Source organism: Homalodisca vitripennis, chromosome 2 (genome assembly GCF_021130785.1).
Source record: "Homalodisca vitripennis isolate AUS2020 chromosome 2, UT_GWSS_2.1, whole genome shotgun sequence".
NCBI classification, from domain to species: domain Eukaryota; kingdom Metazoa; phylum Arthropoda; class Insecta; order Hemiptera; family Cicadellidae; genus Homalodisca; species Homalodisca vitripennis.
In genome coordinates this window covers 53,478,780-53,503,072 of record NC_060208.1, presented here as the reverse complement: position 1 = coordinate 53,503,072, position 24,293 = coordinate 53,478,780, and the positions used below count along the sequence as shown (strand labels likewise).

At 37.1% G+C, this 24,293-nt stretch overlaps 1 protein-coding gene across 6 annotated transcripts in view; it reads right to left on the bottom strand.

Moving 5' to 3' along the window:
* LOC124353947 (caskin-1-like) overlaps positions 1-24,293 on the bottom strand; it is a 305,599-nt gene that overhangs the window by 96,138 nt on the left and 185,168 nt on the right. Inside the window, exons 1-2 of one of the 6 annotated variants that reach the window (XM_046804027.1) lie at positions 11,511-11,791; positions 5,183-5,681 (exon numbers count right to left, since the gene is read on the bottom strand). The exons of 4 other annotated variants lie outside the window; for them this stretch is intronic. In XM_046804027.1, the coding sequence (XP_046659983.1) occupies positions 5,183-5,645 (463 nt within the window). In that variant the 5' untranslated portion in view covers positions 5,646-5,681; positions 11,511-11,791. Of the gene's footprint in view, positions 1-5,182; positions 5,682-11,510; positions 11,792-24,293 lie in introns of those variants that run through there. One more of the 6 variants, XM_046804026.1, reaches the window with a different exon arrangement.

Sequence of the window (24,293 nt, the reverse complement as noted above, 5' to 3'; positions counted from 1 at the left end):
AGGGAAGATCTGGGTTTAAAATACATTTTTACTTAGTATAAAAGAAGGACACAAGGTGACCTTGCTATTGGCCGGCACTGATGAGTTAGTGGTGTCTGGGAGATCTGCGAAGAAAAGATTTGACTATGATGGCCTAGTAGAGGTTACCGGATGATATTCTTGGACAGTTTGAATATATCTCCAGAAGTACGACGTATCAAGGCTGAAGAGAGAATCATTTAAAGACTAGCTGCTTGCTGGGTTATTAATTAAAGGATATCTCTCAGAAGATATAAAGGGGATTGTATTCCGACCTTCAATACTAACACAAGGAAAACGGATAAGAATACACATTCTACACAATATTGATTGAATAGAATAGTTTGGACAAATTTCGGGCCAAAAATGTTTTTGAAATAAAAATAACTCAAAAAAGGTTACTTGGTTTAATGAATTTTTAAAATAATTATGTGCGTTCATGATAAAAGGTGGAGCAGTGTAACGGACAGGTGATATCCGTACAACAGGTAGTATTGTATAAGCGACGGGGAAAGGCTGGCGGGCACCACAAAGATTTACACCGGCCATTACCGACACTGGCCGTCACTCGTCCCGTCACACAGTATACTGTACTAACAAGCTAGAGCAGTGTAACAGACGCACTCCAACTCTCAGTACAACAGGTAGTATTGTATAAGCGACGGAGAAAGGTTGGCGGGCGCCACACAGATTTACACCGGCCATTACCGACACTGGCCGTCACTCGTCCCGTCACACAGTATACTGTACTAACAAGCTAGAGCAGTGTAACAGACGCACTCCAACTCTCAGTACAACAGTTAGTATTGTATAAGCGACGGAGAAAGGTTGGCGGGCGCCACACAGATTTACACCGGCCATTACCGACACTGGCCGTCACTCGTCCCGTCACACAGTATACTGTACTAACAAGCTAGAGCAGTGTAACAGACGCACTCCAACTCTCAGTACAACAGGTAGTATTGTATAAGCGACGGAGAAAGGTTGGCGGGCGCCACACAGATTTACACCGGCCATTACCGACACTGGCCGTCACTCGTCCCGTCACACAGTATACTGTACTAACAAGCTAGAGCAGTGTAACAGACGCACTCCAACTCTCAGTACAACAGGTAGTATTGTATAAGCGACGGAGAAAGGTTGGCGGGCGCCACACAGATTTACACCGGCCATTACCGACACTGGCCGTCACTCGTCCCGTCACATAGTATACTGTACTAACAAGCTAGAGCAGTGTAACAGACGCACTCCAACTCTCAGTACAACAGGTAGTATTGTATAAGCGACGGAGAAAGGTTGGCGGGCGCCACACAGATTTACACCGGCCATTACCGACACTGGCCGTCACTCGTCCCGTCACACAGTATACTGTACTAACAAGCTAGAGCAGTGTAACAGACGGACACCAACTCTCAGTACAACAGGTAGTATTGTATAAGCGACGGGGAAAGGCTGGCGGGCGCCACACAGATTTACACCGGCCATTACCGACACTGGCCGTCACTCGTCCCGTCACACAGTATACTGTACTAACAAGCTAGAGCAGTGTAACAGACGGACTCCACACTCTCAGTACAACAGGTAGTATTGTATAAGCGACGGGAAAAGGCTGGCGGGCGCCACACAGATTTACACCGGCCATTACCGACACTGGCCGTCACTCGTCCCGTCACACAGTATACTGTACTAACAAGCTAGAGCAGTGTAACAGACGGACACCACACTCTCAGTACAACAGGTAGTATTGTATAAGCGACGGGGAAAGGCTGGCGGGCGCCACAAAGATTTACACCGGCCATTACCGACACTGGCCGTCACTCGTCCCGTCACGTAGTATACTGTACTAACAAGCTGGAGCAGTGTAACAGACGCACTCCAACTCTCAGTACAACAGGTAGTATTGTATAAGCGACGGAGAAAGGTTGGCGGGCGCCACACAGATTTACACCGGCCATTACCGACACTGGCCGTCACTCGTCCCGTCTCACAGTATACTGTACTAACAAGCTAGAGCAGTGTAACAGACGAACTCTACTCTTCGTACAACAGGTAGTATTGTATAAGCGACGGGGAAAGGCTGGCGGGCGCCACAAAGATTTACACCGGTCATTACCGACACTGGCCGTCACTCGTCCCGTCACACAGTATACTGTACTAACAAGCTAGAGCAGTGTAACAGACGAACTCTACTCTCCGTACAACAGGTAGTATTGTATAAGCGACGGGGAAAGGCTGGCGGGCGCCACAAAGATTTACACCGGCCATTACCGACACTGGCCGTCACTCGTCCCGTCACACAGTATACTGTACTAACAGATGACGGACAAGGGCAGGCATTATAGAGCAATAATTATAACATACACACGGCGCTGTTTGTTGTACAACAATTTAAAACTTTTGAACAAAGTACACACATACTTGACATTTGGTTTTCACACATTCAGGGTAACAATATATATATATATATATATATATATATATATATATATATATATATATATATATACACACACACACAATTCCCTTTATACACCCTTCCCCTTTACTTTCCACCACACTATGAGTAACGAAGTAATAGCGACATTTAAATAATTCCTTAAAATTCCAAAGGTGCGTTATTAACCATAAGGTAGTTAAATAGTAATTTATATAAAAATGCAACTCGTTATTACGTCCAAGTGTATACACCACATTGAAGTTAGTTTTATCAGTATAATTTGCTAGCGTTTCGTCAACACTAACTGTATAATGCCATAGAACACAGTTCTGCAAAGTATGTCATGTTCGAAATGTGTCTGCCTGTTTATTGAAATGGTTGTCTCGTCTATTGGATATTTGATTGGGTATATCACGCCTAAAACAATAAAACATATAAAAACAACTTGTATCGAACGTCAAAGATGTGAACAGGGCATAAAGTATTGGCTTATAAATGAAATAATTGATTCATAAACGATTTAGAAGGAAGTGATTGATACAGAAACGTAACTTTGAACAGTCAGGGGCACAACTCCCTACTGCCCCACACTATCACCCCAACAACCGAGGCGAATGAAGGTCGAAATATCAACAGCCAAATCAAATATTTCGACCGCACCAGCCTCGCGTCCACCCGTGGGATTCGGGTTTCTAATTCTGTTACATTCTGTAATAACTGCGCTTGTTCCGCGGTAGACCCACAGCACTTTTATTGGGGTCAGAACAATGTTTCAATCCCACGGGACAAATGTTAAAGTACAAATAAAAATTTTGGATGGCAATATGGTAATGTAAAAACCCTTAGAATTCAGTAAAATATTAAGTTCTACCTTCATTTGGTTCATTGAAGATGTACAAATGACGTAGGGCGACCTGTACGTACCATTAGCCACTTGTATGGCATAGAACCTTGTAAATATATCAAGGTTACTCTTCGGTGGTGAAGGGATGACGTTTGTTACTCGAAATTGGACCGATGCTTCATAAAGCCAAGACTAAAATGCTTCTGGATGGAATTCTATGTCAAACTTGCAGCTATTACCGGTGGTTGGGATGTTATTAAATAATATCTTTTTATCGTATCTAACATGAAGGCCATGTGTCACTCGTACATAACACTTATTATAAGACGCAGACCAATACAATACCATAGGGAATCTAAACCAAATCTATACATAAAAGTTCCACACGCGCTTTAGGTAGGTTTGTTTAATAGAAATGTGGCCATTGCAATCGCCCTCATGGCGGAATTATCCAGGAAACCTGTTATATTTTTTACGTCTATGATCCTCAGAACTTAGCAAGTTCGTTAACGCGATAACTGCCGTACATTTTAATAGATCCCGGCTAAACTTATCACAGATAGAATATTTGCACATAGTTTGGATATTGGACGAGTTCCTTAGCCAGTATTAACTAATAAAACTTTTCAAGATGGCAGAATTCGTGAAAAATTTTAACTCGGTTATTATTTAAATATTACGTACTCACAAACTTATTGTTGTAAAGTTATACCTTTTTAGCATCTTTTAGGTTTCAAGATGCCGGTCGTTCAAAGTTTGGAAAAATAATGATTATAGTCGTGTTGGTATGCTTCGTACGTAAAACGTGTACATACATAAAGACAGTATTTACACATATATTAAATTATGTACGTTCCTAGATGATGTTTTCTGAAAACAAATTTTACTTTGATTTTTTCTTATAATTTATTATTGTATATATGATGATCACGAATGTGGATAATTAGGGTTACAACCGTTATGGATAATGTCATTTTCGCCTCGTCTTACATGAGAAAACGAATCACAACGTACAACATAAACGTTACATGTAACAACAAATGGCAGTAATAGTCTATCTAAACTGGGACATAATCAAAACTTTATTCCTTTCTCTCAACCGAATGAGGCTATCATGGATCATATTACATTAACCTGTATGTAATTCACTGACCTTACACAACAAAGGCGGTGGATAAAGCCACCAAAAGTTATAGTAGGGCCGCGGTCGTGAGAACTAATTGCCTAAGGCCGACAAAGCGCAAGGGTCCGCAGGTGGACTGGAACAAGTCTAAGAAGAAGAAGGATGTCGGACAAGAATTTGGGGTTAGACGGCGGAGGGCTGGGGTCTCGGGTTACGCTGACCGCGTCACTGGAGCGCTGGAGTCTAGAAAAACGCTGAAACCGCACGCAAAACGGGACTACGAGCTTTTGCACTTTTTGCCAAACTGGAGAAGCCGTAGAAGCCCGCCTTTGCTCGCTTCCCACCCATCATCAACAATCACCACCATACAAGAGTCGACTTTGATTTGTAACATGATCTGAAATATCAAATATGCTACCTTGATTATATACTACGACGTTGGAAAATAACTGAAGATGTGGTAGATACACCTTTACTCAGTAATGTGTCTAGTATTCTTAAGATTACGTTCTTAGGAAAATACGTACGATCAACTTCCTTTTTCTGAAAAAAGGTACATTGTACCCTTGATAATGAAACCTTCTGAAGGTTTCATTATCAAGACTTTTACGAGAAATTCAGTATTTGATAAAAACAGGTAATATCAAATTTTGGATTACTCACGATTAGTATCTTCCAGGATTAATAATATAAACTTTACTTGACAATTCATAGGTGCACAATCATGAAAATGCAACTGTAAAACTAAAAAGGTACTTACGTTGAAAGAGGTTTTTCCATGAGCCGCTGAGAACTTTGAGGCACTTATTGAGAGCTCCGGAACCCAGTGGCGGGAGGGAGAGGTCGTGCACGGGATGATCATCCGCCAATATCGCCAAGTTCCCCTCCGAGTGACTTCTGGACAGTGTCAACTTGCTGGCAGACAAAGGTCTGGTCAGAGAGTTAGTGTTGTATTTAGACGACGATAATTTCTTCTTCCGCTTCTCTTTCTCCTTCTCCTGGATCGGCTTCACTTCCAGATCTTCTGAGGCCAGGACGATAATCTCGTCCTCCTCCACGGGATCACGAAACGACCGGTATGTGGAGGACATCTGCGGCTCCACGCTGGCCACTCTCTTCTCCTTCTTGGAGGGCTTCTTGCTAGGCGTCGGTTCTATTGTCACAACCACCCTCTTTTTATTAGAGGGCGGCAGAGGCGGCGGTCCGAAACATGTGGTCGCCATCTTGGCCAATCAGTCACTTCACGCGATCTTGATGCACTGTGGGGACATAACAATGTGGGTGGTTTCTTGTCGCAAATATACGTAGAGATGTCAAACAGTACGGAGAAATTATAAAGTAGAAAGTGTTTAATAAATTGTGACGAACTACACAACTGTGAGTATTCTTCGTATACTCTCTGATAGCGATACTGTATGTTTACAAGTCATCTATATTAAACAATATTAAAATACAAAACGCTTCTAATGTAACTTATCTGCCAAGCCGAACCCTGACAACCACAGTTAGTGTTTTCTTTTTAAATTATAATTATAATTCAAATAAAGACAGTGAACGGAAACATATCTATTCCAAATGGGATCACTGATCATGAATCACGAGTAGAACAAGAAGTAACTACATTGAAGAATATTTAGTATAGATTACAAAATAGTTGTTCGTTTACCTTTGCTGTAATAAAAACTCAGTAAATTTCGCCCTACTCAAAATTACATGCTTTGTCCCCCTAAATTCAAGGGTATAATAAACCTAACAACGATCAAGGCTTTATTTTCGGGAACTGTCATTGGGTTGTCAACAGAGGAGTCTTGGGTTACATTATTGTTTGTTTTCCAGTTGCAAGTGTATAATATGCAGATTAACTATTAATTAAATACAAACCATTCATGTAGTTTTCGTACTAAAACTGAATATATCGATAAACAATATTCGGTTGTTGGCAACATACCTGAATGGCAGTTGCCGTGTGGGTTATTAATTATATAACACTTTCCCCTAACAAGCTCCGGGGTCTCTCCACTACTCAAAATACTCTTATAAGGGTTAATAAATCCACTTATACGCGAACCCTGCCAGGGGATGGGTTGCGATGCACTGTTGTGAGCGACCGCGAGAAGCCAACAAATAAATTTACAGCTTATTACCATTCGTGGGGATGTAATTAAATAAGGGCGGGGGGAGTGGGTGGGGGGCTCGTGTCGACACGTGGAGGAGGGGGGAGGTGAAAAATGATGGTAGGGTTTCAAAATAAGGCTCGTGTCATCTGCCGAGGAATGGGGGAGAGTAACCCTTCTGGTGTGATATTTCACCCCGTCTTAAATTATGGGTTTATAAAAATACAAAAAAGTAATAACAGAGGGGGAGACTAAGTCTTTATAATAGTAAAAAGTTATAAAAAAATATGGACGGAATTTACTTATGGACTATAGAGCCTTTGGACTATAACTTTCCGTCGTTTAAAAAACATTCAAGATCTTTGGAATATTATTTGAAAGTAATTCTAAGAATTGAACAGACATTACAATAGACACTAAGAATTTTAATAGACATTGAATAAACTATAAAAATATTGAGTGTCAGGCTAAGTTAATATGTTTTCCGAAAATGTCGAAACAGAAAATTTATTCTTCAAGTAAGAAATCTCACAATTGGCAGTTTGGAGAAAAATAATGGTCTCACTACCAAGGTCAGGAATGAAGGAAAAACATATGATTGAAAAAGGTGGGTTGAAATCGAGTACAAATACCAATTTTAACATCACATTAAGTAATAAAACGGACGTTACAGATAATCAGAATGTCATCTTTCAAAATACTAACAGTAATATTACCCGCGTTGTAAGACGCGGCGATAACAGATTAAAGAACATGACAAGAGACTAAAATCAATAAAACGTCCAGTTCACAAGGAAAGTCAGTATGATATGTTATCTAGATTACGCTTTAGTCTTTTGTTTACCATGAAATTAAAAAAAAAACTAATAACAAGTTAGAAAACTAATTGGATTGATAGGGAATCAGATAGGAAATGAGAAAAATGTTACTTTATGTTTTCCAACTGAACCGGAAGATAAACCATCGCAAATATTACTCTAATACATTTAGATATTACAATATTCATGATGGATCACAGTGTGTGATGTGTACCTGAACTGATTTGTGGCAATTGTCAGTCAGACTGACATTCTGAATACTGACAATAGGGTCGAGTCCGATAAAGATGTTCGGCCACCCCGCCAGATTCTAGCGATTCGTTTAAAATTGTTTGGCCTCCATCTCTGCGGGCACGCTCGGAACGCCCGATTTATCCGATTTCAGCTGTATTTGTTTACATTATCAAGGCAGATGCATTAACGGATGGTTTCATTCGGGCCGGGACACGGACGGGCATCCCCCTTCCATGGAAGTCAAACACACAAACAAACAAACTCCGGTGTTTGTTTAGCTCAGTCCGTCTGTCTCCCAGCCACACCTGTTGTAGAAGTGAACATGTCGCATGTTCCCGTCACGGGGGCCACATGTCGTTCAAAAAACCCTGGCAGACGGTACGGCGCCGTCATCCGATATTCCGCTTTACGTGTGAAGACCGACAGGTATCATCTATATAGGGGTGAAGTGTAACTCCGACATCGATTATACACTTGAAACTGGGTATTGATACAACACGAAAATTTACAACCTAGTTCATCATCTACCACAAACTATAATCTAACTGCATAAATATCGTAAAAATATAGTAAATATTTGTATGGACCCTTTCACTATCATAATACCAAATAGCAAATAGTAACCGTAATGATAGAATACGGACATCTAAGAATGTCCCAACAAGAGTTTATATATATATATATATATATATATATATATATATATATATATGTGTGTGTGTGTGTGTGTGTGTGTGTGTGTGTGTGTGTGTATATAAACATTATTTTAAGTTCAATATCGTGTACTTCAACTCTAATACAAGGAAGATGGGGAGTTCGGGAGTTGTCGGAACCCATCTAGTTATGCCCCTGAAGTTGGAATATAACAATATATCGACATATAATGGGCTACCAATATGAATGCTGTTCCATAACAACCCTGCAAAACCTTTATATCCTGTAGTATAGTATAGTCAATACAGTTTTCCACATTTTTTAATTGGCTATTCTACAAAATCTCAAAGTTTGTTTCCTTAAAACGATGTATTATGGAGGAATGAGTGAATCACACTACAATATGGGATAGGCTCAAAAACATTAGTTTAGTACGAGTCATTCTTTCATTATTTTACGGCGAGACTCCTACAATACCTTTTTCAGCCTTAATAATTCAGTTATACGAATAAATACTAGAATAACAAATTATCATATACTCGCTTTGGTGTTCTTATAACGCGAAATACTGTTCACTATTTCTTTCTACTACATCAAATGATGTACAAATCTGCCCTGGTACGACTTACTTTACTTTATGAATCGAAAGTAATTCCTTTCATTGCCACAGCCAGAACACAAAACTCAATATCCAATATCAATTAATAAAAATGGCAGCTGACTTGATTTCTGCTGGAGTAAAATAGGAACATCTCTTTTCTCAATACCGTTTCTCCCCAATTTTCGAAGGGTCTCGCTTTTCCTAAAGGGCTTGTTTATGCTTACTGGTATCACGTGACAGGGCGAGGCTATATTGTTCCTTTGTTCCGCTCACAGATGTCTTAGAATACGGAACAGCTAAATGACAATATGACATTAGATCTGATCCATCCCTTCGCCACAGGCCTACTTGGCATTTCCTCTCCTATCTAACAATCAAGCAATCCTAGACAGACATTGTCATTACTTGTAGATTTACACTACTGATAATAGTATGCATTTCATTTGATGAGTTGAAAAACGTTATCTTACAAATTATGATCAGTAACCGATCCTTAGCGATACATTAATCTTTTTGGATAATATGCCAAAATTAGAAGTATTGTAAATATTTTACAAAAAAATAAACAAAGTGACGTTATATACTAGTAGTTTTAAAATTTGATTTGATGGTGTGTTAATAGTCCCTTCAGTTTTTACTGGATATCCTTAGACTGGTACATACATGATTCTGTTGCAACGCAAATACATGGAAACGCCTTTTTGTAAGATACGCGAATCATTCTAAATAATAATCACTGCAGTGTAAGATTTTATTTTACATATAACTACTATGAAACGAAAACAATGTTACTAAAACTGAATAGTATATAACACTTGTTATATTACTTCTAAGGAGAGGTCTCTTTTTATATAGAATTGCTTATGTTTCTCTAATTTCAAACATTTGTTTACACATTTTTTAAATCTACTTTAAAATATCCACAGTTTTGAACATTGTTTTAGGTTTATGACCCTCTCAGAATCGAGTAAAATAAAAAGGCATAACAAGTTTGTACAATATAACAAAACAGTATAGTTTACGAGTGGGCGATTAAGGAAATTATACAAACATTCATAAAACGCATAACAAAGCAAAATATGACATTATATTGATAAAAATATTTTTCTAGTTTTCTTATATGCAGCACCACACGAAACATGTCGGTAAAATTCCAAGGACATTGAGTACACAGTTACGTAAAGCCCTCAACAGCAGCTAAGTACAATGTTGTGGAGGGAATTAATTATTGTCGCTCCACTGGCGACTTGTGGTGGGTCACAATTACCCATCAATTAACTGCATTACTCTCACCAGCTGAGATCAGGGCTACCAACCTAAATTGGAGTGGGGAAACAAGGAATCCTTTTATTAATGACGTCCGTCTCTCGTTTAAATAGAATGTGGGTTTGTGCCATATAGCCCACTAAAATGTAATAGACAACGCGGTCTGTTTACACAGAATTTAACTTTATATTTTACAAACCTTACTAATTGAATTTCCTAATTCTTTTTTGCCTGATAAAAACCAAAAGAGAATTGAATTACAGTCCATTTATTTTTGGTAAAACTCAATTTGTATTTTTAATACCCTACTGTCAACAATAAATTATGACCATATCCTCGTCCTTCGTTTAGGGTGGGAGGTGTGAAAGCCCTTGAGAGTTTCAAGTTTTCTGGGAAGGTTCCGTGGAATACAATGCGAATAAGATTTAAGGGTATTTATGGGTCTGTGTCCTTTCTTCTAGAAATCTTTTTGAAACACAACTGAAATGTTTACTAAGTACATCGGCAGAGTGAGGGGATCACTTAAACGATTAGTAGATTGCTCATTTAATATAATTGGAAATATAAACCACTACACTCTTTATAACACAACCAAAACTTCGGTAGTGTAGGTTTGTTCTCCTACTTTTATTATATATTATACTTATTATATATTATATATATTATTTGTAAAAATCCTTTTTCAATAAGAGAGAGAAAACTTTGGTTAATTATAGTTTTACTACAAGAGTTTATAATAATAAATATAGTGTTTGACCTATCCGTTCCATTTGTTTTGTCAACGTCCAAAAACACTATTTTTCAAACAGTGGCGATCCATTTTCGTTATTATCTACTGATTTTCAAAACTTCAAAAAAATATCATTTTTACATACTATTTGAAGCTAAATTAAACTGCGAGGTGCCTAAAACAACGTTTGATTCAATGTGACAACCAATTCACAATTAATTAAATAGATAAATAAATAAATGCTAATTATTGTAATAATAAAATAAAAACAACAAAATCCCACACAACTCCTAAAAACACATTTTTTTCAATTTTTACAGCAAAAATTAAAAATATTTACGAATGAACGGCGTTTTCCTATGGAATTTGTGAGCAGTCGTGAGTGCAATTTACCTGAAAGGAATGCTTAAAAATATTATGAAACATTATTCCTTGGCGAAAAGATTACAACACTTTACTTGAACATATATATACTTATGGTATGTTTTAGTTTCTAAATACAGTGTTAACTGCAAATCTGGATTCCGGCAATTTTTAACTGAGCAGACAACCTATGATACACAACTACAATATTGTAGGTACAATATGGAGCTATTTTAACAACCAAACCTACTACTATTCCCTAGTCCTTTTCTCTTTGAAGGATGTGATTTCTGTGTAAGTAAACAAACCTGAGAAAACACCTGCACTTTCAAGAAACCACCCACAACAAATGCTGCACACAAACGCGTTCGTCAACACAGATTCTTTCACACATCGGCGAAACTGTTCGAAACCGGCAAACAACGAGATCGAATTGTCGTAAAACGTAAACAGATGTCGGTCCTGATCGAGGTTATGGCTGCAACCAGTGCCACCTCGATCTGTTCACTGCGCGCGTCACCGCCACACTACACTAACTCAGACATAACCTCAAACTGGAGGCAGTGCACTCGCCGCCACAGCCACAGCCACTGCCACTGCCTGCTGCATCGTGAGCAGGACATCGACCAATCAGGCGGCGGCCTGGCAACAATGGCAAGGACTTTTAAAACTAGTTTACTCTCACATAAGACCACCTGATGGCGAATTTATCTACAGGTCCGTGGCTCACGAGATTATTCGCAACCTGGCTGGCAGCTTTTATTTATTTTCTTGCAGAAAACGCCTACCTATGGTTTTCACATAAATGTACGCGCTGTCCACCTCTGCACTAGAAAATTTATCGCTCACAATAGTGTATTAGCTAGGAATTAAACATTGTTAATTTCAGTGTACTGGTACTATTATTGAAATCAAAAAAATATCCAATAAAGTCATAAATACATGTGCATGTATACATTAGTTGTTACAATAGTTACGATGGCGATAAATATAACGTATGAGTTTCAAGTAAACTAACTAATGGCAAACTTGGCAGGTTCTACCTTTGAATTTATTACTTACTTGGTTCAATCAAATGGTTTCCCTAGGAGCTTATAATAGTTATGTATAGTACATTATTTCACCCACCCGTGTATAAAGGAATTGAATATTGCATATTTGCAGTGTTGAATATTTTCTAGCCTATCACTAACTGAATATCAATATTCTGAACTATCACTTATTACAAGATGCGGTAAGCAATAGTAAACTATTTGAAAGGTGTTAAACGCTTTTACGAAAATATTTACAGGCCTCGAAACACAATTTCAACTAATCTAACTAGTTAAATGTTTCCATCCATCAATCATGTAACAGAACCTACTATAGCCACACTATAGAGTTTAGTACTCTAATAAGGTCATAAAGTTTGGTTCCGTTTTGATCAGCAACTAACTCACTGTCAATGGCCAGATTATAATAAAATACACTTACAGTTTTCAATCAATTGTAATTAAATTAATACTTGAGAATACGTGAGATAGTTGCTTTTAATTATGAATTATGGTTGTACAATACCTTGTTGGGTGCAAGCTATACAAAAATGTAACAATTAATAGATTTTGGTTTCATATAGTTATGTATATAGTATTTCTTGACACGGGATGTATTATTTAATAGTACGTAATTATTTTTTCAAACCGAACTGATCTGTATTAGTGTAATAATTGTACTTATTTAGATATAAATCTAATGATACCGTAAATAAATTCGAAATATAGGCTAATAACAAATCAAAAGTTGTAGGTACTTTCATTTCAATGTTACAATTTAAATATATTTTCACTTTTAAAACAACCTCAGCAAGTCGGCAGAAACAAACTTCGCATACAGGTTATAATGGTTATAATGGTTTAAATATAATAGCTTTATTCCTAGGTTGTTAAATAGATTACACAAGTTAAGTAGATACGGTTCTCAGATAGACGACATCAACCTCCAATCAGACGATTGGCGGCGGTTTCCACACAACAATGATCACGGTCTGCCCAGGCCTGAGAGGGAAAGCGCGGAAAATCAGGCGAAACGGAGCAAAACCGGAGAAGAAAAGGCTGAAATCGTAGCCACTGTCCGCGGCTTTTACGGGTCAATGAGGAAGCGAGAGCTAGATCAGAGCGACAGCCACGGCCGGAGTTTATATTGAGAGATTTTCATGATATGATCAAAAGAATATTGAATATTATAATACTTAAGTTCTTAATAGTATGAGAACTATATTTTTAAAATACACAATCATTTTACGCTTTACCAGTTGACCTCCTGTATAAATTCTGTATAAAACCTTGATGATCCATACAGCAGGATATACAATAATTATGTTTGAACAGCCATGATTATACTCGCGCATTGAACAGCCAAAGTTTTTGCGCATTGGATGCTGGATACGTCATATATTTTACATTGAAGGTTAATTAAAAAACAAGGTCAAAAATTAATTTAGAATGAATTGAGTTATAAAAGATGCGTTACAAGTGGATGATACTTCAAAAATATTACACACCCCTTGCTGGAAAGAAGAAAGTTGGCAGGATTAAATAATATAGATTTACGAAAACCTCACTTGAATCTCAACAAATCGTCTACTACAGCAAATGTTTCGCAAGTTATGTACTACTTCACAAGTTAATTTCTAACCCTAGTTGATGTGCAAAGATCCATATCCCCAAAATTCGTATCAGTTTCTCTAGAGATTTTAATACAGTAAAAGAATTAACTACACATAAAATTATACGCGATAATAGGATTAAACATTAGTCCTACTAAATGTACCATTGGCCACTCGGGCTTGTTTCCATGGGTACCACATTTCATATTTTGTGTGTGTGTGTGTGTGTGTGTGTGTGTGTGTGTGTTTTTGTTACCGCGTAAGAATTGCATAATTAGTTTTACAAAACTCCTTAGCTGAAATAACAAAATCTCTACTCAAACAGTTGATCTCTACCACCAGCATTCTAACAGTACACGTGCTTTATTCAGCTAAGCCTACTAAAGCAAGAATTTATTCATGGGTAACTCAGGAGTTATGATTATTCGTCTATTTCGGGCCATTACGTAGGCTTTAGACTCAAATTTTTTATAAGCTTAAATCAACTATGTGCGCGATATTTAATGTCAAAGGTACGGTTTATACACGCAGCTTGGCGACATTTTTTATTTACGTTTTAAATCTTAAGACATTATATTTGGAATTTTGTAAATTAAAAGAATTAATGTTAATACAACTTTAAAACGCAAAAAGCATTTGTATAAACCGTATATCTATAAGATTTGGCATACAAAAACATTTCCGCATATATGGGCGAAAATTCATTATACCCCCCATAATTCGTTCTACTATTTATTATATTATGAAATTATTTTTCATGAAATATCAACTTCCTTGACATTTTTTCACTTTTTGTATGAGGATGTTGGAAAGAAGAATGGTAAATACTACCATTATCCACTGTCGGGTAAGTAGTTACCTAAAAAAAATCAGGATTAAGGGAAAATACAAGCAGAAGAGCAAAGTTGAAATCACTGGAATGCACTGAGATTGGAGCGGGATTGTGCACCCACATTTGGCGTCCGACGTGTTGTACTGAGACAAGTGGCTATGGTGGGGGGAGTACACCCCCTCACCAGGACAATAGGCCCCCAACTACCTGCCGACTGTCTGCCCCTATATCTTGACTGTACAGTCCTGCCAACTCCATTGGTTGCAGAAACAAAAACGGGTCTGTTTTAGACATTATAATGAGTTGCGCGCACGTTCCTGCGCAAGAAGGAAGGGTAAAGAAAATTTCAACATTTTAAACCGCGTTTAAAACTAACCAAGAAGACTGAAAACAGAAAACGATATTTGCTAATTTTATTATTAAATACTTATTAGCAACGTATTAATTTATTATTACCTTTTCAGTGGTGTTCTTCAAAAATCACTAATTTTATTTGGTTATAAAACACTAAGAATATTATACATAGATAAAGAGCACACAAACTTGTTATGATTTTCGGTTCAATTTCGATGTTAACGTGATTAAAAACCATGAATAAAAGACACATTTCTCTCAATTTAAGTATGGTTTACATGTCAGCATTACCTTTATTTTGTGCTATCTGGAAAAGGTGCGGGAAACTATAATGAAATAAGTACCTATTTCATCAGTAGTCATCAGTATTTTATATACACACGTTTATTGGGTGTTACGACAAAATCCTGAATAATCAGTAGTTGTAAAATGATTGATTGGGCGCTAGCCCACCTATCTCTTAAATAAAAAAACCACATAGGCTCTGAAACGAACAATTAAAAAAAAAACTATTTATAGCCTTGTAGGGAATGTAACTTAGTTCAATTTTGATTCTTTCTGGTTCTGAGTTTAAGTTCAGAAAATAAGACTCTCGTGACCCTGTGTCCACTGATCACGACAAAGTAGTTTGGTCAGTCAGATGAAGATATTCGTACTCAGGTGGACTCGCGTCTACAGTCGAGTGAGCACAAAGGCTATGCAAGGTGAATATTAATCCGTAGGTGTGTAGGACCGGGCTATCCCACTGATTGTCTATTGTTATTGTTATTGTTGTTGAGTGCTGTTATTGTTCTCTTGTTTGGTCTGTTATTGTCTCTGTCCCCTCATTCGGCATCATTATAGAATAGTTTGCTGTCATCGTCTCCTCCCCGTGCCATCCAGCTTTGGTCCGTTCGGTACGTGGAAACTTAACCTAGACGTCACATTTTAGTGCGATATCAATCTTGTCCGTATTTTTAAAGTTTTGCATAATTCGTTATAGCGTACTCAAAACTTCATAACAAGCACAATTTATGAAAATTAAAACGTAAATTGCTTGTTAAGTCATACTGTGCGAATATTATAAACAAGACAAATTACTTGTCGGTTACACCGGTTAGAAATTGAGGTTATGTTGTGTCTGGTGCGCAAATCGGCGCGAACCGTCATATCCGCTGTTGACAGATCAGCTGTTGCTAATCACCAGCCGAGCGACGAAAGTGGATGTCGCCAGATAACCATACAGGGACAAGACCGGGCGCTGGGCCAACACAATAATGTCTGATGCTGGTCGACGCGGTGGTTTGGCTTGTGTAACGGGTCGCGGCGCGGGTGGCGTAACTGCGACTATCGTTTATTGCGGCCAAAGTGAGGGGCACTCACTATTGCTGCCCAATCTGACCAGATACGACGTGCAGGTAAGTCCAAAAAGGACGAAAATAATTATATAGCGTAGATAAAATAAAACACATGAGTGAAACTAAAACGAATTAACGTAGCTATGGTGGGAAGGCTTGCTTCAGTATGAATGTTGTTGACTTTAGCTCCAGTTCACCTTCCTTTTAGTGCAGCGTCTGGAATCTGACCCAGTCACATACTTGACTCGTGGAATGTGGAATCATGTCTGTCTGAAAAGATTTTTTTCAAGTAGGCGACGAAGAACCTCAAAAAAGAACTATTTATATTGTTTCAACATCAAATTCACCCAGACTACAAAATATAAAAATAAAGTGTAATTTAGGTGAAGAGATCTGAAGTCGAAACGAAATGAAGAGTTTTTGAGAGTTTCTTCGTCGCCGAAGGAGTCAAGGCTGTGACAGCGTTAGATTTCAAACGCTAGAAAGGATATAATTTTTTAAAATTCCTTCAATACAGTTTTAATTACAGTATATTACACTTCTATGATACATCGGCTTCAATGAGCCAACTTTACAATAGAAGAACAGGATGCGAAATAGCCCCTTAACTCCTACAAATAAAAGAGAAATCCTGATACCTCCCCCACTCCCACCACTGAAAAGATTAATTATAAGTTTATGGATTTAAGAGAAATGTTTTAATTTTTTCGGTAATAAGTGTAGGAAAATCATCTCTTTAGAACAATAATTAAAGTAAAATTGTTATCTATTAAAATATTATACAAAAATAAATAGACAATTCACGAGAGTTAGATATCAAACGACATTAGAGAACACTATTAAAATATTAAAAACTCGAGAAACTTGTAGAGAAACAATACTCATGGTTAATCCAACACTACTGTACAATAATATAGAATTGTCTAGTTCCAGAACCTTTTAGATCGAAATCAGCTACACAAACCGCTACGGTACATCGAATAAGGACATAAGGTGTTTATTGTACCGTTTTGTAGTTTCACCTGATAGACAAAACTACACAAACAAAACAGGAATGTTATACAAATTTCAACTTTATGTTCCAAGTGCGTCATATATTACATGTGTTTTATTCGCTCGTCTACTAAAGTGAGGCTCAGTGGACTGAATGAAACAGCAGAACGCCGCCGAGCGCCAGCTGACAGATTAGCTGATGAGAGAAATGCGGGTACTGGATACAAGTAGACTAATATATTAAAAGATACCGTGATGCCCTTATGGAGTTACGGAATGATGGGCACCAAACTATTTACTCAGGTTGCGTACCACATATTCCGTAACAGGCTTCGCGGAAGTCAGATATAGATCGTTTCTTTATTGAAATATCCTGAGGACTGACACACAGTCATAGAGGAAAGACACTTTCAAAGTCTCCAGGCAAGCGGAAGAGAACATGTGCCTGCCTACTGAGTTAGGCTTCAACGACACATAGCCGAATTTCATGAATGGATATCGATCGATATGAACTCATTCTTGCCTATGTAGAGACGAAATTGTATTAAACATTTAAAGTCTACAGATGAAATATTCCCCAAGATGCCTTAAGAACAGTCAGGTTACACGTGTTACCATGTCACACGTTCGGATATCACGTGACTATACCGAGTTTGTTAATTCTACGATTTTCTCGTTACAAATATGATTTATCACAAGACTGCATAAAAATATTTGCCAACGCTCAGGTAAATATCAGGGAAAGACAACACGCATCTTCTTCGAACACAATATTACCTATATAGTTGTGCAATCTTCCAAGTATATGAGTCAGCGCGTTCCTATGATATCGAGACGATGTTCGATTAATCGAAGCGGAATAACTAGGATTCGCAAACATTTGTATGCTGATGAGGACAGTGATTTCAGATTTATAACTACTTAACTGGACGCCTCGATACGCTGCCGGCTGCGCATTTGAGGGTCCGCTTATAACGAGGAGCTATATAGTTTAAAACTTCCTTACGAATGGAAACTTATTTTAGTGTCTCAATGGTAATGAACTGTCAAAAATACAGAATAACTAAAGAATAATTAGAATAATTAAAGACATATTTAAAGAATAATATTTATATTCGATTTATGATTTCCAAAAGAAACTATAGCTTACACGTAGTAATAGTACCGTGCTCTTCATCCTTTAACAAAGCAGCCACATCGGCAGACGAGAACTTATCGTCCAATCGATCAAGTGATACAATACATGTAGTATCAATTAATAATACAATAACCAACATTTAAAATTATAAACTTTCGATTCAATATCCGATGTTGCGCGTTTGATTTAATGATGGAATCGATGTTTTGTATCTTCCCGTATCATAGTCACCTGAGGAGACTTATAACTCGAGAAGTGGGTTGTACCGACCCGGTTAAACCCAAGTCTCCGATAAAAGAGACTGTTGGTTAGACCGAGCTTCCAATGACGAACATTTATTGGAGTTTCGATAAGTTTCCAATAGCGCAGCGTCTCAAGTTAAGTCTGGTATATTTGTATCAGGTGGAAAGCATTAGGTTTACGGACGAAAAATACAGGAAAAAGTGTTAAACGTCAGAACCAATTTAAAGACGCTATGCGCCGGGTGGCAGATGGAGGATTTACGACTCGGAGATCGGCGGACATCCTACACACCGAGACACCAGGCGCCTGTACTCCCACAAGAACAGGTTGGTAAGGTCCTTGGTATACCGGCAGCGATACTGGGAGGTGTGGTGTCCGATATAGGGAGATTACACGAGCTCTACTTGCAGGTGACTCGACTTACTTACAGGAACTTCCTCCTGGACGAAATGTTATTTTGTCATACCACTGAATGGTCGGTCGAGTACTGACATTAATGCTTACATTGTACTACAGATAGAGTATTAGTAAAATCACAATAACATTGAATATAATTACTCACAAGTCAGAACATACGCCAGGACATACAGGACATAGCTAGCTAGTACTATTTTAATGTTCAGGATTGGGCTGCATATTGAGTTCTTATGCTTAGAACACGGAATGTACAGCACAAGAAGTACTTAAGAGATCTAGATTAATTACAATGTGCTAAAGATGGTTTTAGTTTTATTTCACAGCTTAAAATGACAAAAATAAGCTATTAGGTAAGTATATTCTGGTACACCTCCTGGCTCTTTCCTATAAAAGTCAGATATTCAAAATTAGGAAAATTAATGGGTTGGTGCAAATCACAGGGAAAATATCGAAAATTCAAATTTTGTTAGGATTAAGGGCCGGATGTAGTGAAATGACATTGAGTTGCCCTCTATAAGAACTGTGTTAAACCTCATGCACATGTACACCACTGTTTATAATCGTACAGTCATGGAGGATTTGTCATTTTAAAGATATAATTAATACACATGCATACGATTTTTAGTAAAAAAAAACTAAAAAAGTAAGTGTACAGGAAAGTGTATAGCCTACGTTTTTAATATTTTAAAGATGAATTAAGAAAAATCACATTTCTCAAATAACCCATAAAACATACGTACTAAAAAACCGTTTTAGTCCAAATTTATGTATGACATATTTAATAACATACATCTCCCATTATTGTACGCTTCAAAATAAGGTCATAAAAGTTCACGAGATTTGACATTACTCTTATAGGGCTAATATCAAAATGCCCTCCAGGACAGTCGGGGTCGGAAACAGTGCAGGTGTAATGCGCATATTGCAGCGAAGATCGAAGTGGGTTGGAGTAGTAGATTGCGTAAAGTATCATTTGGCCATATATCAGTCGAGTGCAATATCAAATTAAACATATTACTATATCAGAATTAGCATTCCAAATATTTCAAAGGTACTCACTACGTAGTAATATACAAGTAAAGTGATTATCTTCAAATGGACGACATATGGCACATCTTGAGTTCGAAAGTCGAGAAGCAAGCAAGTCGGTCACAGCACAAGCCTACCTGCCGACGACGATGAATAAAAGAGGAACTCAGTTTTGGCAGTGGCAAGAGTTGTCGTTGAGCCAGCGTTGGTCGCGAAGCAGTTTCCCCTCGCAGTATCATATGATCTGTGGAAGGACCAACCCGTGGCCATGTGCCCTGGGGTGGACATGGCGCCGGCTCTAACACCCACGGCCGACCTGAGCGTGTTCTTCCACTCTTGTAGTGTGTCCGCACATCTCGCAGTCGGCTAACACAAATTGATATTTATCGTCTGTGTGGGACGGCGATACCGTCGCGTGTCTGTACACCGGTTAACAAGTGCTTAGGTTTCTGACCCCCCCTTCCTCCCCTCATCAACCACGATTTCATTACAAGAGATTAAGAATGAGGTTTAATAATGCACCCAATTGGTATATAGGGTACAACAATAGTCAAATGAAGTTTCAGCCCAAAAAGAGGTGTGTTCTATTTTAATTTGGTAAGTAAATCTCTAAGCCACAATTGCTGCCAGACTTATTGGCCAATCATCACAATGTTAGGGCGAATATTATTGAATTCATTCAGAAGCCAATATATATAATTTACTTATCTACCTATACCTCTTGAAAATGTCTTAAGACGAAATATATATCTTCAATAAGAATAGAAAAAAAGAACATACAAATTCTCTATATTTCGTCTTAAGACATTATATATATTAGCAGTAGGTTTTTTTATCCTGTTGATAAAAAGCTCAATTATTCTCCCTTGAGATCCCAAAACGTTATGAACGTGCCAGAACATATTTGAAGAAAACCTACTAATTAAGTTTATTGCATAAAAAATTGTGGATGATAAATTCTACCCTTGTTAATTATTACAACGTCCAGGCAGGATCGAACCCGGGGATAAATTCTCTAGCTCAGTGATATATAATGCTTTGCTATTCGAAATCTCTGGACATTTCTACCATTCTCACACACGAGAAAGCAGCCGCATGAAAAATATCATTTTCAAATAAGAATTCTTATTTTTTGATATACCACAGAGTAGACACGTAAGAAAAAGACAGATTTAGGCGGAAATTGAGAAAGTTTATTTCAAACTATTTTCCAGATATTTAATACCAAAAATTAAATGAAAACAGCATTCCAGAAGAAACCATAAATTCAAAATATTCAAATATAATAATACAGTAATTTAATCATCCACTTTTAATGACAAGTCTGAAAAGATTTGGTTGCTGTTATTCTGAAATAAAACAACAAATGTGTAGCAAGGATAATACAGACCATCCGGTTGTAACAGTCTGTTGAAGGTTAAAACCCCCCTCTAGGGGATTGTTTCAATGTTTATTCTGTTTTTATACGAAAGCACTTGTTTACAACGCTGAGCGTTTATTATTACCCGCCCTTAGTTTATCCATATCCAACTTTCACACGCAATTAAACATTTTAATATAACTATTTTTTATGTTCGAATGTCTAAAAAATAAACGTAAACTAATAAAGAGTAGTATAAAACTATCTTAATATATTAAAATCTCGTGTCACGACGTTCTTTACGCTAGTCCCCGAAACCACTGAACCTACTTAAATGAAAGTTTGTATTATTATGTATTATTGTTGTATGTATTGTTTGGTACAACCTTGATCTGATAATGAATCAACTGATCAACTAAGTTGTTTGCTTTCTGTTCTTCACCAGTGTAAAGATCCAAATCCTTTACACTAAACGAAATAATAATAATGCATATAAATGCACTAAATGCATATAACATCGAATGCCCCACGCACTCTTTGGATTTTGTACCATTCTATATCGGTCTGCAACTCTCGCGTTTTTTTCTCACTTGCCAAACGTCAGCCTGGCTATGTTTCATGCATGTTTCGGCCCTATTCAAACGTTAATACTGCAAGGGTATGACTGCACTTTAATGGCGTTCATTACTCTGAAGGCCCTTACATTAAAATGCTAAATCGCCAAATCCAAGACTCCATCGCATCGTCACGTATCATTCATGAATAAATCAATAGTTCGAGTCCCAAGAGATACTTAAATCCTTCAAACAGTGCTTTACTTTAATAGTTGACACGAATAGTTACATGGAAATTCTCTTGACTTAATTACATCTTCTTAATTTACTTCGATTTTACATTACACGACTGAGTGCCAGATACAAATTTTGAATTTCCGCTAGTTTTTATAGAACTGAATCTAAGCATAGACGATAAAAAAATTAGGTGGGGAAACGTATACCCATTCAGCTATCAGAGGCAACTTTTGGAAACTCGTGCTTCAGCTTTAACCTATTCTCATGTTTTCGTAACACAATAATAAAACACAATTTTCCCTGAATACGAACTTGCAAATCTCTAAACTTTTACTGTTTTAAGGTATGGAGAACCTGTGAACAGATAACCCATGTAATTCTAAAACGATCGGGAACTTTGAAAATTTGAAATTTCTCTCAATGTTGTAAAACATTTCTTTTATCTTGATTGATCTTGACAACGTTCTCAATATCTAGAGGAATGCAGGATCAAGAATTAGCGATGAATTGCCATTGTTTATACATTTAAAACACTTGTGAATATTAATTACAAAATGGATGTTTAATAAACATTAATCAACACGATAGTTATTTTTATACATTTGACAAAATTATAAACATGATTTGTAAATGATAAAATAACACCAAACTTTCATTATTATTATAAAATAATTGTGTAATTTAGGTGCTAGTAAAACAAACACACTGCCGGTACCTCGCTAAGCGTTGCGCTGTGCAACTTTGCTCTGAATGGCGAATTATTAAGCAGCTTCAATAATGTAGTATGGCTCTCTATTTCCGTCATATGAGGGTTAAAAAAGTGCAATTATGAGTCGAAATAATGGGCATACAATATTATCTCACTGGATATATCCAAAGAGCGGTTGTTTCTTTTGACAATAACTGAGTTTTATACACAAAATAGCGATTACGACTACCTTAACACAGGTTAATTGGTTTACCCTTCGTCCCTTGAGTCCTTAGCCACACGCACAAACCCTTGTCAATAATTATGGAAATTGTGGCCATATTTCATAATTCAAACTGGTTCATTCTTAGAATGCAGTATAATTTGCTTCATATAGTCAATTAATATAATTTCAAGCCCTCATAATGTTTGAGCGCATGTTTTATATGGTGCTTGTTTACTGAGGCACTCAACTTCACAATGAGAGAGAGTTTATATTTTACTCTTTTATGAAACATAACCTAAGCTTGAAGGTCAAGCAAGCTCTTCTGAAAAAGTGATACACTTCATCTCATGGCATGAGGTAAGCACTTATTATTACGTACAACCAATTAACATTACGTACCACTGTGCAAACTTTTAGAATAATAAAAAAATAAGTAAAAACCCTGCAGCATAGTTTATGGTATTTTTTGTACGATCTTTAGAAATCAATACTAAAACTAGCTTGAATTAACTAATTTTTGGAGTAATAAGCGAAGAAATATGGCACAATAGATTAATGAGCTCAGCGCAACAGATAACATATTATTAATAATTAATGAAAAATCTGCCTGCACCAGATAATTAAAAACATCTTAATAACTTGCGCAATTTTAAGACAAAAATCTCGTACATTGTAACACATTTTTTACTACATGAAACTAAAAAAAATATATAACCAAGTAAAGGTTGTATTAGCCTACGCACAGGCTGCTTGCCCATGTAATTTCCAAACGCTATGTATAATATTTGTAGTTATTTATTGTACATATATTAATTACCAACTCATATATTAATACTAATTGTAATAGTATTGTAATTATAACGGAAACAAACTTTCTCTCATTTCATATGAACAAATTGGAAATGAATAGAATATGAAACATAATTAACTTTAATTATCTACGTTTTTCGTTGACTAGAAAAATTACCCACCGCACAAAAGTTGTTAAACAAATTTACAACATTATTTTTAGTAGTACATATTCAAAGTATAATTGGCA